Consider the following 18789-nt stretch of genomic DNA (forward strand, 5'->3'; position numbering starts at 1 on the left):
CTAAAGCCCATTACCTCTGGAAGTCTGTAACAATCTCTCTTCGGGCACCCCGACTTCCCACTGGGTTTAAAGTGTGTGTTCTATAGAATAAAGACATTTTGTTCGGACCCAGTGGCGACAGAACAGTACCCCCTTAATGAGAGGAGTAGGACCCTCAGAGGGAAGAGGGATTCTCTGGCTGCATCCATGGAGGAATCACTGCTGGAAACATGTAGGAAAGGGAAAAGGGAACAGGGACCCTGGCAGGCAGAGGCTTTGTAAACTTGCTTTCCTGAACCAAAGAGCAGTCACTATTGACTTCCTTGGCCAATCCCACTGTCCCCTGGAAGGGTCCCCTCGGCATACCCTGAAAAGTCACTAGACCCCTGAAGATGCAGGTGAAACATCAGGAGAGAACGCTACTAGGACATGGCCATACAGCCCAGAAAACTCACAGCAACCCAGTGATTCCAGCCATGAAAGCCACTGACAACACATTCACTGGAGTTTTGCTTTATCTATCCATAGATTATTCTAAGTCAAGCATGGGCAAACTTTGGCCCCCCAGGTGTTTAGGCTGCTAGGAATTATGCTGCTAGGAATTGTGGGAGTTAAAGTCCAAAGTTGGCCCGTGCCTCTTGTCATAGAATCATAGAATCAAAGAGTTAAGAAGAGACCTCATGGGCCATCCAGTCCAACCCCATTCTGCCAAGAAGCAGGAATATTGCATTCAAATCACTCTTGACAGATGGCCATCCAGCCTCTGTTTCAAAGCTTCCAAAGAAGGAGCCTCCACCACACTCCCTCCGGGGCAGAGAGTTCCACTGCTGAACGGCTCTCACAGTCAGGAAGTTCTTCCTCATGTTCAGATGGAATCTCCTTCCTTGTAGTTTGAAGCCATTGTTCCCTTGCGTCCTAGTCTCCAGGGAAGCAGAGAACAAGCTTGCTCCCTCCTCCTCCCTGGGACTTCCTCTCACATATTTACACATGGCCCTCATCATATCTCCTCTCATCCTTCTCTTCTACAAGCTAAACATGCCCAGCTCTTTAAGCTGCTCCTCATAGGGCTTGTTCTCCAGACCCTTGATCATTTTAGTTGCCCTCCTCTGGACACATTCCAGCTTGCCAACATCTCTCTTGAATTGTGGTGCCCAGAATTGGACACAATATTCCAGGTGTGGTCTAACCAAAGCAGAATAGAGGGGTAGCATGACTTCCTTAGATCTAGATACTATGCTCCTATTGATGCAGGACAAAATCCCATTGGCTTTTTCTGCCGCCACATCACATTCCTGGCTCATGTTTAACTTGTTGTCCACGAGGACTCCAAGATCTTTTTCACACGCCCTGCTCTCGAGCCAGGCATTGTCCCCCATTTTGTATCTTTGCATTTTGTTTTCTCTGCCTAAGTGGAGTATCTTGCATTTGTCACTGTTGAACGTCATTTTGTTAGTTTTGGCCCATCATCTCTCTAATCTATCGAGGTCGTTTAAATCCTGCTCCTGTCCTCTGGAGTTTTGGCTCTCCCTCCCAATTTGGTGTCGTCTGCAAACTTGATGATCCTGCCTTCTCACCCTTCATCTAAGTCATGAATGAAGATCCTGAACAGGACCGGGCCCAGGACGGAACCCTGCGGCACTCCACTCGTCACTTCTTTCCAGGATGAAGAGGAAAGCCTTGGGGAGAATCACCCTCTGGGTTCGTCCATTTAACCAATTACAGATCCACCTCTTCAAAGTTATCCATGTATCACCACTCATGGTTCTGGAGGAGATGCGTGACAAATAACAGCACAATGGACATAATATCACAATGGTCAACCTTTTCAAAACACATCAAAATATGTCTTTGAACACTTACTTAAAAGTCTAAAAGAAACCCAAACAAACAAAACAAAGCCGTTTTAGATATCAAAGGCCATGAGGAACTTTCACTGCTGCCTGCCAGAAGACCCAAAGCAAGACAGAGGCAGGGAGGGCGTTATTAGGGAATGGTATATCCTTGGGGAAGGGACTCAGGATGGCTCACATCAATGAGAAACACTTTTAAATAGTAAACAAATCAATCCGTTAAAACAGTTCAGTCCAAAACAAACAGTTTAAAAGCATTTTAAATGTATCAGGGTGAAGAAAAATACATCCTTACCCTCTCGATGTATTTGAAAGACCCTTCTGCAACAACCTGATAACAGCCTACATCCTGTCTACAAAAGACCTCACAACCTCTGAGGACGCCTGCCATAGATGTAGGCAAAACGTCAGGAGAGAATGCTTCTCCAAGATTTATTATTTATTTAAAACTTTTCTATCACGATCTTCTCACCTCCGTAGAGGGACTCAGACCGGCTTACAGCAAGGATTCAATGCTACTAATACAAGTTAAAACATTATACAACAATACAAGATTTAAATACATATAGATAAAATACATCTATACCAAATCGCCAAGGTAAAATCATGTTCAACTCAATCCGCATATGTGGTCACTCACTTTGGTCTGTAATCAGTCTCAGCCATTATTCTGGGAATGCTTCGTTCCATAACCAGGATTTCACTAGCCTCCTGAAGGACAAGAGGGAGGGGGCAGATCTAATCTCGCTCGGGAGAGAGTTCCATAGCTGAGGGGCCACCACAGAGAAGGCCCTGTCTCTCGTCCCCACCAAACGTGCTTGTGAAGGTGGTGGGACCAAGAGCAGGGCCTCTCCGGATGATTTTAATGTCCTTGATGGTTCATAGGGGAGAATACGTTCGGACAGGTAAACTGGGCCGGAACCGTATAGGGATTTATAGGTTAAAACCAGCACTTTGAATTGTGCTCGGAAGCTAATTGGCAACCAGTGGAGTTGGCGCAACAAGGGAGTTGTGCGCTCCCTGTACCCAGTTCCCGTCAGTAGCCTGGCTGCCGAGCGCTGGACTAATTGCAGCTTCCGGGCAGTCTTCAGAGGCAACCCCACGTAGAGAGCGTTGCAGTAATCTATACAGGATGTAAACATGGCCAAGTCAGACTTCCCAAGGTACGGGCGCAGCTGATGCACATTACCATACAGCCTGGAAAACTGACAGCAACCAAAATGATCCATGGATGGAAGGGGAACAAAGAGGGAAGATCCATAAAATCCTGTGGGAGTTTCCACTGCTGGCCCAGGTTCTCCTGATTCATCAACAGTTGGGTTTGTGTAGGCCAATGGATGGAGAGAAAGACCTTCCCCTGCTCCCAAGAGGCCTTTGAAACAGGACCAAGAAGATCCAGTGGATTCTGTGGGCAGGGATCCACAGAATCCACTGGCTTCCCAGATCACAGTTCGGAAGACTGGGCAGGAGGAGAAAGGGATGCAAGGAGAGGACAGCCTTGCAACTCAACATTCTCTCATCCCACTTTCTTCTGAAGGATGTCTGTATTGTCGAAGGCTTTCATGGCCGGTTGTAGGTTTGTTTGGGCTATATGGCCATGTTCTAGAGGCATTTTCTCCTGATGTTTCACCTGCATCTATAGCAAGCATCCTCAGAGGCTACCTCTGAGGATGCTTGCCATAGATGCAGGCGAAACGTCAGGAGAGAATACCTCTAGAACATGGCCATATAGCCCAAACAAACCTACAGCAACCCGGAGTCTGTAGTGATTTCCTGGATCTGCGCAAATATGTTTTTAAAACTGGGGCATGGTTTTTAAGGGCAATTTACAGTTTCAAGGGCAAATATGATCCTCTACGGAGATTCTTTTAAAAGATTCTTAAACTTATAGAGCAAAAAAAGTTCCTTTTCGCTGATGCACGATGGCTCTATGGGAAAGAAAAATTAAAAAAAGGAGAGAAGAACAGAAGAGGAAAGCTTTTCTATCAGAACTATCTCTTCTAGCAAGCCTACCTAGTCAATGTTAAACTGTGAATTTTAATGTATATTTTATTTGTATTGGATTTGGACCTTTGTACTATGTATTGTAATATATGTATTTTATGGTAGTATCATAAAAGGAGCCCCCAGGGGTGCAGTGGGTTAAACCGCTGGGGTGTTGAACTTGATGACCAAAAGGTTGGTGGTTCGAATCCAGGCAGCAGGGTGAGCTCCTGCTTTTAGGCCCAGCTCCTGCCAACCTAACAGTTCAAAAACATGCAAAAGTGAGCAGATCAATAGGTACCGCTTCTGCGAGAAGGTAATGGCACTCCATGTAGTCATGTTGGCCACATTATCTAGGACAGGGGTCCTCAAACTTATTAAACAGAGGGCCAGGTCACAGTCCTTCAAACTGTTGGAGGGCCGGACTATAATTTGAAAAAAACATGAATTCGTATGCACACGGCAAATATCTTATTTGTAGTGCATAAGACACTTTAAAATGATACAATAATTAAAATGAAGAACAATTTTAACAAATATAAACTTATTAGTATTTCAATGAGAAGTGTGGGCCTGCTTCTGAGATAGGATTGTTGTTGTTGTATGCTTTCAAGTCGTTTCAGACTTGGGTTGACCCTGAGCGAGGGCTGGGTAAATGACCTTGGAGGGCTGCATCCGGCCCCCGGGCCTTAGTTTGAGGACCCCTGATCTAGGAGGTGTCTATGAACAACGCCAGCTCTTTGGCTTAGAAATGGAGATGAGCACCACCCCTCAGAGTCGGACACAACGAGACTTTAATGTCAAGGGGAAACCTTTACCTTTCTTATGGTAATGTGTTTTTACTATGTTGTATCCCACCTTAAGCTGTAGTAATAATTGTTGTTATTTTCCGATAAGTCTCAGATTGAAAGAGAAACCTGTTTCAGTGGAGAGAAGGTTTCGGCTGGTGCCTGTGAGTTATTTATGGGTTTAATCTGGAAAGGTTTTATATTGTTTGCTTTCTATATCCTCCTGACATCCCGTCCTGAAGGGAATGACAGAAATGTCTTGGCAAATAAATGAAATAAAATGCCAGAAAACACCTAAGGATATTTTTCAATGAGAGGGAGAATGCCAAGAAAACCCTCTCCCTATATTGAACTGCCTGAAGAAGCTCGAAAAATGGGTGCCAACCCAACATCTTGCGGCAGCGAGTTCCACATTCGATCCCCTGACTCAGAGACCTGCAGGTCCATGCCAATCGGCGTGGATACGGATACGGCCCTCCAAGGTCATTTATCCGGCCCTCGCTCAGGGTCAACCTAAGTCTGAAACAACTTGAAAGCACACAACAACAACAACAACAACAATCCTATCTCATCAGCCAAAAGCAGGAGCCCCCGGTGGCGCAGTGGGTTTAACCCCTGTGCCGGCAGGACTGAAGACCGACAGGTCGCAGGTTCGAATCCGGGGAGAGGCGGACGAGCTCCCTCTACCAGCTCCAGCTCCTCATGCGGGGACATGAGAGAAGCCTCCCACAAGGATGATAAAAACATCAATTCATCTGGGCGTCCCCTGGGCAACGTCCTTGCAGACTGCCAATTCTCTCACACCAGAAGCGACTTGCAATTTCTCAAGTCATCCTGACACAACCAAAAAAAAAAAAAGCCAAAAGCAGACTTACACTTCCCACTGAAATACCAATAAGTTTATATTTGTTAAAATTGTTCTCCATCTTAATTATTGTATTGTTTTAAAGTGTTTTTTGCACTACAAATAAGATATGTGCAGTGTGCATAGGAATTCATTCAGCCTTCCAACAGTTTGAGAGACTGTGACCTAGCCCTCTGTTTAAAAAGTTTGAGGACCCCTGATCCAGATATTGGACTCTTTTTGATGCAGCCTTGAGTCGCCTTTTCCATTGCTGCATGACATCCTTGACTCACGTTCAGTCATATATATCACTATTGTTAAGACATGGCTATCCTCCATTCAGACACAGCCTTCTCTGTATGCAGACTAAAATCACATTGGCCTTTTTAGCTGCCACATCACACTGTGGACTCATGTTAAGCTTGAGGTCCACTAATACTCCATCCAAACATTAGACTCTTATTGATGCAACCTAGAATAATCACATTGGCCCTGTTCCGCTGCTGCATCATACCCTTGGTTCACGTTCAGCCATACTATCATCAAGCCAAGGCTATGTTACTTTCCTCCATTCAGACACTATTCTCCTCTGGATGCAGACTAGAATCACATTGGCCTTGTGAGCTGCTGCATCACATCCCTGGCTCACGTTCAGCCATATATCTTATTATCATCAAGCCATGGCTATATTACTTTCCTCCATCCAAACATTGGACTCTTTTTGATGCAGCTTAGAGACGCATTGGCCTTTTCTGCTGCCACATCACACTCTCGACTCACATTCAGTCATATATATCACTATTCTCAAGCCATGGCTATCTTACTTTCCTCCATTCAGACACGAGACTGCTCTGGATGCAGACTACAACCGTATTGTCCTTTTTAGCTGCCGCATCACACTGGGGTCCACTATGACTCCAAGATCCCTTTCGCATGGACTGTTTTCAAGGCCATCATCTATCTCTACATATTATGTACATATAGATGAGGCACAGGTAAATGTCGGCCCTACTAGCTGTTTGGAACTGTGGGAGTTGGAGTCCTAAACACCTGGAGGGCCCAAGTTGGCCCAGGCCTGATATTGACAGTTCAATTCTTATACCTAAAATACCTTAGAATAGCATTGGCCTTTTCTGCTGTTGCATGACAGCCTTGGCTCACGTTCAGCTATACTATCATCAGGCCATGGCTATGTTACTTTCCTCCATCCACACATTAGACTCTTATTGATGCAACCTAGAATAGCATTGGCCTTTTGAGCTGCTGCATCACACCCTTGGCTCACATTCAGCAATATATCTTACTATAATCAGGCCACGGCTATGTTACTTTCCTCCATCCAAACATTAGATTCTCATTGATCAGGGTTAGAATCGCATTGGCCTTTTGTGCTGCTGCATCACACCCCTGGCTCACATTCAGCCATATATCTTACTATAATCAGGCCAAGGCTATATTATTTTCCTTCATCCAGACATTAGACTTTTATTGATCCAGGTTAGAATTGCATTGGGCTTTTCTTCTGCTGCATCACACTCTTAGCTCACATTCAGCCATATATCTTACTATAATCAGGCCATGGCTATATTACTTTCCCTCATCCAAACATTATACTCTTATTGATGCAGGCTAGAATCGCACTGGCCTTTTGAGCTGCTGCATCCCACCCTTGGGTCACGTTCTGCCATATATCTTACTATAATCAGGCCATAGCTGTTACTTTCCTCCATCCAAACATTAAATTCTTATTGATGCAGCCTAGAATAATCGCATTGGCCTTTTGAACTGCTGCATGACAGCCTTGGCTCACGTTCAGCCATATGTCATACTGACATCAAGCCATGGCTATATTTCTTTCATAGAATCCTAGAATCAAAGAGTTGGAAGAGACCTCATGGGCCATCCAGTCCAACTCCATTCTGCCAAGAAGCAGGAATATTGCATTCAAATCACCCCTGACAGATGGCCATCCAGCCTCTGTTTAAAAGCTTCCAAGAGGGAGCCTCCACCACACTCCCTCCGGGGCAGAGAGTTCCACTGCTGAACGGCTCTCACAGTCAGGAAGTTCTTCCTCATGTTCAGATGGAATCTCCTTTCTTGTAGTTTGAAGCCATTGTTCCATTGCGTCCTAGTCTCCAAGGAAGCAGAAAACAAGCTTGCTCCCTCCTCCCTGTGGCTTCCTCTCACATATTTATGCATATTTATCATATCTCCTCTCATCCTTCTCTTCTTCAGGCTAAACATGCCAAGCTCCTTAAGCTGCTCCTCATAGGGTTTGTTCTCCAGATCCTTGATCATTTTAGTCGCCCTCCTCTGGACACATTCCAGCGGATGACTAAAATGGTCAAGGGTCTGGAGAACAAGCCCTATGAGGTTGGTTTCATCGAGACATTAGACTCCTATTGATCTGGGTTAGAATTGGATTGGACTTTTCTGCTGCTGCATGACAGCTTTGGCTAACATTCAGCCATATATCTTACTATCATCAAGCCATGGCTATATTACTTTCCTCCATCCAGACACTGGACTCTTTTTGATGCAGCTTAGAGACGCATTGGCCTTTTCTGCTGCCACATCACACTCTCGACTCACATTCAGTCATATATATCGCTATTGTCAAGCCATAGCTATCTTACTTTTCTCCATTCAGACACGAGACTCCTCTGGATGAAGACTAGAATCACATTGGCTTTTTTAGCTGCCGCATCACACTGGGATCCACTATGACTCCGAGATCCCTTTCGCATGGACTGTTTTCAAGGCCATCATCTATCTCTAAATATGTACATATAGATGAGGCACAGGTAAATGTCGGCCCTACTGGCTGTTTGGAACTGTGGGAGTTGGAATCCTAAACACCTGGAGGGCCCAAGTTGGCCCAGGCCTGATATTGACAGTTCAATTCTTCTACCTAAAATATAATACCTTAGAATAGCATTGGCCTTTTGAGCTGCTGCATGACAGCCTTGGCTCACGTTCAGCTATACTATCATCAGGCCATGGCTATGTTAATTTCCTCCATCCACACATTGGACTCTTACTGATGCAGCCTAGAATCGCAATGGCCTTCTCTGCTGCTGCATCACACTCTTGGCTCACGTTCAGCCATATATATCACTATTGTCAAGCCATGGATATATTACTTCCCTCCATCCAAACATTAGATTCTTATGGATGCAACCTACAATCACATTGGACTTTTGAGCTGCTACATCACACCCTTGGCTCACTTTCAGCCACACTATCATCAGGCCAAGGCTATGTTACTTTCCTCCATCCAAACATTAGATTCTTATTGATACAGCCTAAAATAATCACATTGGCCTTTTGAGCTGCTGCATGACAGCTTTGGCTCAGGTTCAGTCATCTATTTTACTATAATCAGGCCATGGCTTTATTACTTTCCTTCATCCAAACATTCTTATTGATCCGGGTTAGAATTGCATTGGGCTTTTGTGGTGCTGCACCACACCCCTGGCTCACGTTCAGCCACACTATCATCAGGCCAAGGCTATGTTACTTTCCTCCATCCAAATATTAGATTCTTATTGATAGAGCCTAGAATCGCACTGGCCTTTTGAGCTGCTGCATCACATCCCTGGCTCACGTTCAGCCATATATCTTACTATCATCAAGCCATGGCTATTTTACTTTCCTCTATCAAGACATTAGACTCTTATTGATGCAGCCTAGAATATTTATTTGTTTGTTTATTTTATTTACACCATTTCTACCCCGCCCTTCTCACCCCCGAGAATAATCGCATTGGCCTTTTGAGCTGCTGCATGACAGCCTTGGCTCACTTTCAGCCATACTATCATCAGGCCATGGCTATGTTACTTTCCTTCATCCACACATTAGACTTTTATTGATCCGGGTTAGAATCGCATTGGCCTTTTGTGCTGCTGCATCACACTCTTGGCTCACATTCAGCCATATATCTTACTATAATCAGGCCATGGCTATGTTACTTTCCTCCATCCAAACATTAAATTCTTATTGATGCAGCCTAGAATAATCGCACTGGCTTTTTGAACTACTGCATGACAGCCTTGGCTCACGTTCAGCCATATGTCATACTGACATCAAGCCATGGCTATATTTCTTTCCTTCATCGAGACATTAGACTCCTATTGATCTGGGTTAGAATTGCATTGGCCTTTTGAGCTGCTGCATGACAGCCTTGGTTCACATTCAGCCATACTCTCATCAGGCCAAGGCTATACTACTTTCCTTCATCCAGACATTAGACTCTTATTGATCCAGATTAGAATCGCACTGGCCTTTTGTGCTGCTGCATGACAGCCTTGGCTCACGTTCAGCCATATATCTTACTATAATCAGGCCAGGGCTATATTACTTCCCTCCATCCAGACATTAGATTCTCATTGATCCGGGTTTGAATCGCATTGGCCTTTTGTGCTGCTGCATGATAGTCTTGGCTCACGTTCAGCCATATATGTTACTATAATCAGGCCAGGGCTATATCACTTTCCTCTATCCATACATTAGATTCTCATTTATCTGGGTTAGAACAGCATTGGCCTTTTGTGCTGCTGCATCACACCCTTGGCTCATATTCAGCCATATATCTTACTATCATCAGGACATGGCTATGTTACTATCCTCCATTCACACATTAGATTCTCATTGATCCAGGTTAGAATCGCATTGGGCTTTTGTGCTGCTGCACCACACCCCTGGCTCACATTCAGCCCTATATTTTCCTATTGTCAAGCTGCCAAGCTATGACTATATCACATTTTCTGAGTGGAGGTAATGGGAAGCAATGTTTATTATACAAATATATAATAAATATTTGTATTTATTTATTATACAGTATAAATATTTATTATACAAAATAAAGTCAATAAATAGTAAAGTAAATAATAAATGTGTTGTGGGGCTGGCAGGGTGAGGGGCCAGGAGGGCGGGCCTCTTGCCTTCCTGCTTCCCCTTCCCTTCTCCTCACCGGAGGGTGGGCCCCAGGCAGGCCGTGTCGGTGCTGTCCACCTCCCGCAGGATGCGCTCGTGCTCGGCCGCCGCCTCCAGGCTCTCCCCCGCCGAGGACGCCATCGGAGCCCGAAGACAGGCGAGGCGCGGCCGGGAGTGAGCCTCTGAGGGAAATCAGGCTCCGTCTGGGCCTAGGCCGCGCCCCTCCGCCTGCCCGTAGCAATGGCAACCGCCACGCCCCTTGGAGACGCCGCCGCTGCGCATGACGGGAAGCGTAGTCCGGAAGAGAAACAGCGCCCTCTCACGGGCCGACACTCACGGGGTGAGAGGGAGTGACAACAAAAGGAGGAGCGAGATGCGCGCGCATCGCTCCCGCCAGGCCACGCCCCCCCTTGCTTAGGGAGGGAAAACAAAAAAGAGGAGCGAGATGCGCGCGCATCGCCCCCGCCAGGCCACGCCCCCCCTTGCTCAAGGAGAGAGGGAAACAAAAAGGAGGAGCGGGCTGCGCGCGCATCGCCCTCGCCAGGCCACGCCCCCCTTGCTCAGGGAGGGAGGGAAACAAAAAGGAGGAGCGGGCTGCGCGCGCATCGCCCTCGCCAGGCCACGCCCCCCCCTTGCTCAGGGAGGGAGGGAAACAAAAAGGAGGAGCGGGCTGCGCGCGCATCGCCCTCGCCAGGCCACGCCCCTTTTCTCAGGGAGGGAAGGAAGCAAAAAGGAGGAGCGGGCTGCGCGCGCATCGCTAGCTCACCTTCCCTTGCACTCTTATTGCTGCGTTCCCCGCTGCGACCGGTAGGTGGCGCGTGAAGCCTTGCTTTCCATTCCCGATTGTTGTTATTGCTGCTCCTGCCTACCTGCCTTAATAGTAATAATAATAATTGTGCAGGTACAGCTGTACCAGGAGCACCAATTTTGTTTGCTTTGCATTGAATGTTTTTTGCAGTCCTAAGTTTCAAGGACTCGGCAGATAGGTAGCTTCTTTTGGCTGCAATCATAGGGCAAGCCACCTGTCAACAGAATCATAGAATCCAAGAGTTGGAAGAGACCTCCTGGGCCATCATCCAGTCCAACCCCATTCTGCCAAGAAGCAGGAATATTGCATTCAAATCACCCCTGACAGATGGCCATCCAGCCTCTGTTTAAAACCCTCCAAAGAAGGAGCCTTCATCACACTCCGGAGCAGAGAGTTCCACTGCTGAACGGCTCTCACAGTCAGGAAGTTCTTCCTCATGTTCAGATGGACCATTTAAGGTGGAATCGGGTGTCAAACAGGGATGTGTTATTGCCCCGACTTTATGTCGGGACGCAATAATGACCAGGCGGGAGACAGGGCGTCAAAGTGAATGATGATGGCTTTTTTATTGTTGCCCAAGCAAAGCTTATATGGGTTCTGGTGCTCTTCAGCAAAAGTCTGCCTAGCGACAGTGGGTGATTATATAATGGCCAGGTGATTGGTGGAACTCTCAAGGGTGAGGTAATCTACAGGTGAGGTCAGCTATAGGTGATGTAATCCTTCCTGCCCTCAAGGGTAATGTCCTTACATGGTCAGTGGGGTAGGAACCGTGTGTGCATCTGGTGAGTACGGTTTGCCGATGCTCTCCAGTGGCAACACCCTGCCACTACAACTTTATTCTCCATCTTCATCGCTATGATACTTCACCTTGTTGATGGGAAGCTTCCCAACGGAGTGGAAATCATCTCTTGGACAGATGGCAAGCTATTCAACCTCAGCAGACTGAAAGCCAAAACCAAGGTTACAACAACATCTGTTATAGAACTCCACTATGCTGATGACAATGTCGTCTGTGCGCATTCAGAAGATCTACAAGCGACCTTCGCAGAAGCATACACGAAGCTTGGCCTGTCACTGAACATCGGGAAAACCAAAGTGCTCTTCCAGCAGACACCAGCCAACCCTTTCCAATGCCAGAGATACAACTTAATGGTGTAACATTAGAAAATGTGAACCATTTCCGCTCCCTTGGCAGCCACCTCTCCACCAAAGTCAACATCGACACCGAAATACAACACCGCCTGAGCTCTGCGAGTGCAGCATTTTCCCGAATAAAGCAGAGGGTGTTTGAGGACGGGACATCCGTAGGGATACTAAGGTGCTTGTCTATAAAGCTATTGTCCTCCCAATCCTGCTCTATGCCTGCGAAACATGGACTGTCTACAGACGTCACATGCAACTCCTGGAATGATTCCATCAGCGCTGCCTTTGTGGCCCCATTTCTTAAGCTTGGCTCTGCATCTCGTGGTGCCAGAACACAGCCTATTCAGCACCTTCCAAGTTGCCCCGTCTTCTGTGTGCTTGGGAGAGAGTCTCTCATTTGGTTTCAGCCATTGGTTGAGGTTCTGGGTTTGAGCCTGCCACTTTTGGACTCTCGCTTGCTGAGGTGTTCCAGCAAGTGTCTCTGTGGATCTTAGAAAACTATTTCTTGATTTAAGTCGTTGGCATGCTGGCTGATACCCAAACGGGATGAGCTGGGGATGTCTCTGCCTTGGTCCTTTCACTATTGGCTGCTACTTCCCGGCGGATGTCAGGTGGTGCAATACCGGCTAAGCAGTGTAATTTCTCCAGTGGTGTAGGGCACAGACACCCCGTGATAATGCGACATGTCTCATTAAGGGCCACACCCACTGTTTTAGCATGGTGAGATGTGTTCCACACCGGGCATGCATACTCAATAGCAGAGTAGCAAAGCGCAAGGGCAGATGTCTTCGCTGTGTCTGGTTGTGATCCCCAGGTTGTGCCAGTCAGCTTTCGTATGATATTGTTTCTAGCACCCACCTTATAAACAGTCTTGTAGTCTGTTTTTAAGAAAGAGAGGAACCCTCCAAACGTAGGAAATCAATCGGATTCTTTATTCTTTCTGCAGAAAGTAGAGAAAACCATCTTGGAGAATAGTTCTGCAAAGTTTAGTTTTTGCTGAAGCATGTAAAGCAGAACAGGAATATATAGCCTTCTGTATTTACAGACAGCGTTGGCTCATCCCACTCTGTGCCTGTTCAACTGAAAATGTTCATATAGCGAGAAATGAGCATAAAATTAGGCATGGATAAATCTATGTAAATGATGCCCTTTCACCCAAATATTGTTGTTTGGAAAGCAAATGAATGACTGCCTTTGAAAAGTATCCTTTCTGCAGGGAATGAGAGCCTCTTTGTTCCATCAAAGGATGGATCTACACTGATACATAATCAAGATGATCAAAGCAGATAATCCAGATGCTCTGCTTTGGATTGGGTTATATGAGGTTCCTCCTATCCTGCCATATAATCCAGATTATCTGCTTTGATATGGGTTATATGAGTCTACAGATTATCTGGACTATTCTGCTTTGAATTAGATGAGTCTACACTGCCATAGAATCCAGTTCAAAGACACTCTGAATTTTATAGGGCAGTGTAGAAGAGGTTGAGAAGGGCGGGATAGAAATATTGGAAATAAATAAACTTGCCTCACTGCAAACAGAACCTCTGAAAATGCTAGTCACAGATGCAGGCGAAACATTAGGAGAGAATGCTGCTGAAACATGGACATAAAGTCCAGAAAACTCACAGCAACCATATACTCAAAGTGTTGACTATAAATAACGAAGCAGTGTCTCAGTCCGTGTGGCACTTTTTTCGTGTTCACCCAGCAGGGTGATTTGGCCAAATACACCTGTTGAACAACCTCGTTGTTTCTTGTGTCTGATTGGACAGAGATGCTGGAGGTTTTGGGCCATAATGAAAATACACTACTTATTTTTTTATACCTGCCGCATTAAAAGAACATTTGTACCCTTTCTAAACTTAGCATTTCCCTCCTGTTTCCTACCATCAGTTCATACATAGCACTGGTTGCGCTGCACTCGCCTCTGCCATAGAGACCGACTCTTCCTCCAAACAGAGGAGGGCGACTAAAATGATCAAGGGTCTGGAGGACAAGCCCAATGAGGAGCGGCTTAAGGAGCTGGGCATGTTTAGCCTGAAGAGAAGGCTGAGAGGAGATATGATAGCCATGTATAAATATGTGAGAGGAAGCCACAGGGAGGAGGGAGCAAGCTTGTTTTCTGCTTCCCTGGAGACTAGGACGCAATGGAACAATGGCTTCAAACTACAAGAGAGGAGATTCCATCTGAACATAAGGAAGAACTTCCTGACTGTGAGAGACGTTCAGCAGTGGAACTCTCTGCCCCGGAGTGTGGTGGAGGCTCCTTCTTTGGAAGCTTTTAAACAGGGGCTGGATGGCCATCTGTCAGGGGTGATTTGAATGTAATATTCCTGCTTCTTGGCAGAATGGGGTTGGACTGGATGGCCCATGAGGTCTCTTCCAACTCTTTGATTCTATGAAACAGCAGCTTCCTTTGGACAGCTGGGACTCTGCCTTGGCCAAGAGAGGCACTGACCACTCCCTTGGCCAATTATTATTATACAGTTATCTGGAAAACCATGTGACGGCAAACAGAACCTCTGAAAATGCTAGTTACAGATGCAAGCGACACATTAGGAGAGAATGCTGCTGAAACATGGCCATACAGTCCAGAAAACTCACAGCAACCATATGCTCAAAGTGTTGACTATAAATAACGAAGCAGTGTCTCAGTCTATGTGGCACTTTTTTCTTGTTCACCCAGCAGGGTGATTTGGCCAAATAAACCTGTTGAACAGCCTCGTTGCTTCTTGTGTCTAATTGGACAGAGATGCTGGAGGTTTTGGGCCATAATGAAAATACACTACCTATTTTTTTATACCTGCCGCATTAAAAGAACATTTGTACCCTTTCTAAACTTAGCATTTTCCCTCCTGTTTCCTACCATCAGCTCAGACATAGTACTGGTTGCGCTGCATTCGCCTCTGCCATAGGAACCGACTCTTCCTCCAAACAGAGGAGGGTGACTAAAATGATCAAGGGTCTGGAGAACAAGCCCAATGAGGAGCGGCTTAAGGAGCTGGGCATGTTTAGCTTGAAGAAGAGAAGGCTGAGAGGAGATATGATAGCCATGTATAAATATGTGAGAGGAAGTCACAGGGAGGAGGGAGCAAGCTTGTCTTCTGCTTCCCTGGAGACTAGGATGCAATGGAACAATGGCTTCAAACTACAAGAGAGGAGATTCCATCTGAACATAAGGAAGAACTTCCTGACTGTGAGAGCCGTTCAGCAGTGGAACTCTCTGCCCCGGAGTGTGGTGAAGGCTCCTTCTTTGGAAGCTTTTAAACAGGGGCTGGATGGCCATCTGTCAGGGGTGATTTGAATGCAATATTCCTGCTTCTTTGCAGAATGGGGTTGGACTGGATGGCCCATGAGGTCTCTTCCAACTCTTTGATTCTATGAAACAGCAGCTTCCTTTGGACAGCTGGGACTCTGCCTTGGCTAAAGAGACACTGACCACTTCCTTGGCCAATTATTATTATACAGTTATCTGGAAAGCCATGTGACGACAAACAGAACCTCTGAAAATGCTAGTCACAGAAGCAAGCGAAACATTAGGAGAGAATGCTGCTGAAACATGGCCATACAGTCCAGAAAACTCACAGCAACCATATGCTCAAAGTGTTGACTATAAATATCTAAGCAATGTCTCAGTCTGTGTGGCACTTTTTTCTTGTTCACCCAGCAGGGTGATTTGGCCAAATAAACCTGTTGAACAACGTCGTTGCTTCTTGTGTCTGATTGGACAGAGATGCTGGAGGTTTTGAGCCATAGTGAAAATACACTACCTATTTTCTTTATACCTGCCGCATTAAAAGAACATTTGTATCCTTTCTAAACTTAGCATTTTCCCTCCTGTTTCCTACCATCAGCTCAGACATAGCAGTGGTTGCGCTGCACTCGCCTCTGCCATAGAGACCAACTCTTCCTCCAAACAGCAGCTTCCTTTGGACAGTTGGGACTCTGCCTTGGCCTAGAGAGGCACTGACCACTCCCTTGGCCAATTATTATTATACAGTTATCTGGAAAGCCATGTGACGGCAACAGAACCTCTGAAAATGCTAGTCACAGATGGAGGCGAAACATTAGGAGAGAATGCTGCTGAAAGATGGCCATATAGTCTGGAAAACTCACAGCAACCATATACTCAAAGTGTTGACTATAAATAACGAAGCAGTGTCTCAGTCTGTGTGGCACTTTTTTCGTGTTCACCCAGCAGGGTGATTTGGCCAAATAAACTTGTTGAACAACTTCGTTGCTTCTTGTGTCTGATTGGACAGAGATGCTGGAGGTTTTGGGCCATAGTGAAAATACACTACCTATTCTTTTATACCTGCCGCATTAAAAGAACATTTGTACCCTTTCTAAACTTAGCATTTTCCCTCCTGTTTCCTACCATCATGTGACGGTGCGAGTGGCGCCACCTATGTATAGAACTGTTAGTTGCAAGATTTAAACTGTTGTATTATGCTTAATCTTGCCCCTTTTACCATGTTTATGTACAGTTGTATGGATTGGTTGCTTGTAGCTGTAAATCAGTACTGTTTGGCTCCACCTCTTCCTGGAGGGGGGGAGTGGTTTCCTTCTTCATTCTGCCATCAGAGGTCCTGCCATATGGACGTGAGTAAGAGACTTGTTTCTTAAAGACTCTGATTTAAGTTACCTCTTAACACCGGTTCTGAGGTTTTTTACCCCTGGGACTCATGCTTTATGTCCAGATCGTCCTGGACAATTATTGAGGAGACCCAGGCGCCTTCAAGCCAGTTCTTTTGGCACCAAAGGAAGATTCTGAATCTTCAAGACATAGGCCATCTGAACTGGGGTTGCGGTTGGCTCCGGCATTCACAGCCATTGAGGAAGGAGGAAACTTGGTGATGCTTCTCAGCTTCAAACCCCTTGGACCCAGGACTAATTGAGACAGTAGAGTATGTTTTCCTTCACCCCTCTAAAGTTTTCCAGCTTATTGCTTTGAAGAAATGACTTTGTGATAAATAAAACTTATTTTGAGCAATTTACATCGTTTTGTGTTTTTGGGAGTTCCAGTTTCCTAAAGGAGGGCAAGAAGCAATCCCTTGGGGGAAAGATGCCACGTCCATCCCTCCTTCATTAAGACTAATAGCCCCCAAGCGCGACGGCACACATCAGCTCATACATAGCAGTGGTTGCGCTGCACTCTTCCTCCAAACAGCAGCTTCCTTTGGACAGTTGGGACTCTGCCTTGGCCTAGAGAGGCACTGACCACTCCCTTGGCCAATTATTATTATTACACAAGTATCTGGAAAGCCATGTGATGGCTCTCATTGCCCAACATGGCCAGCCTGTTCAGAGAGAGAAGAGTCCATTCGCTTTGGAACGCAATGGCCAGGCGGACATCCGCCAGAATGATAGGATTGTCAGTGTCCAAGTCAGAACAAATCTCAGCACTTTTATCTGCAAAATGCATGGCAAATGAGTCCAAATGGGCTGTGGCATGAGCTGAATGTCTGCACTGGCCAGCTTACAAAAGGACCCTTCAAAACAGATGCTCTGGGTGGCTATTTGCCGATGCCAAGGGAAGAAAATATTTCCTTGGCTGTCCACAAACTGCGATTCTACACGGTAGAATTAATGCAGTTTGGCACCACTTTAACCGCCATAACTTCATGCGCTGGACTCCTGGAAGTTGGCATTTGGTCAGGTATCACCCTCTTTAGCAGAGAAGGCCCAAATCCTTGCAAAAGGTTGTGTCATATTGAGCCATGGCAGTGAAAGGGGCATCTAAACTGCATTCATTTGACAGTGTAGATGCACCCAAATCTATGTATATATAAATACTCCGTGTTCACCTACAATCAAAGAGCATTCTGAACTCCATCATTGATGGAATTGAACCAAACTTGGTACACAGAACTCCCATGACCAACAGAAAATACTGGAAGGTTTGGTGGGCATTGACCTTGAGTTTGGGAGTTGTAGTTGGTCATGGGAGTTCTGTGTACCAAGTTATCCAGAGAGCACTGTGGACTCAAACAATGATGGATCTGGACCAAACTTGGCACAAGCACTCAATACGCCTAAATATGAACACAGATGGTGTTTGGGGGAAATAGACCTTGCTCATTTGGGAGTTGTAGTCACTGGGATTCACAGTTCACCTACAATCAAAGAGCATTCTGAACCCCACAAACAACAGAATAGGGGCAAACTTCCCACACAGAACCCCCATGACCAACAGAAAATACTTAAGGCCATCCAATCCAACTCGCTTCATCAGGGCAAGAAAACGTAATCAAAGTCCTCCTGATAAAGAGCCATCCAGCCATAGATAGATAGATAGATAGATAGATAGATAGATAGATAGATGATAGATAGATAGGGAGTTGTAGTTGCTGGGATTTATAGTTCACCTACAATCAAACAGCATGATAGAATTGAACCAACCGGGGCATACAGGACTCCCCTGACCAACAGAAAACACTAGAAGTGTTTGGTGAG

General features: G+C 45.9%; 1 protein-coding gene across 2 annotated transcripts in view; it reads right to left on the minus strand.

Moving 5' to 3' along the window:
• The window catches only part of EXOC6B (exocyst complex component 6B), a 379788-nt gene extending 369159 nt beyond the window's left edge, over positions 1–10629 (minus strand). Inside the window, exon 1 of one of the 2 annotated variants that reach the window (XM_067468442.1) lies at positions 10417–10629. In XM_067468442.1, coding sequence (XP_067324543.1) covers positions 10417–10520 — 104 coding nt within the window. In that variant the 5' untranslated portion in view covers positions 10521–10629. The remainder of the gene's footprint in view (positions 1–10416) is intronic. The other variant, XM_067468443.1, reaches the window with a different exon arrangement.
• Between the last annotated feature and the right edge of the window lie 8160 nt (positions 10630–18789).

This window comes from Anolis sagrei, chromosome 5 (assembly GCF_037176765.1).
Source record: "Anolis sagrei isolate rAnoSag1 chromosome 5, rAnoSag1.mat, whole genome shotgun sequence".
NCBI lineage: Eukaryota > Metazoa > Chordata > Lepidosauria > Squamata > Dactyloidae > Anolis > Anolis sagrei.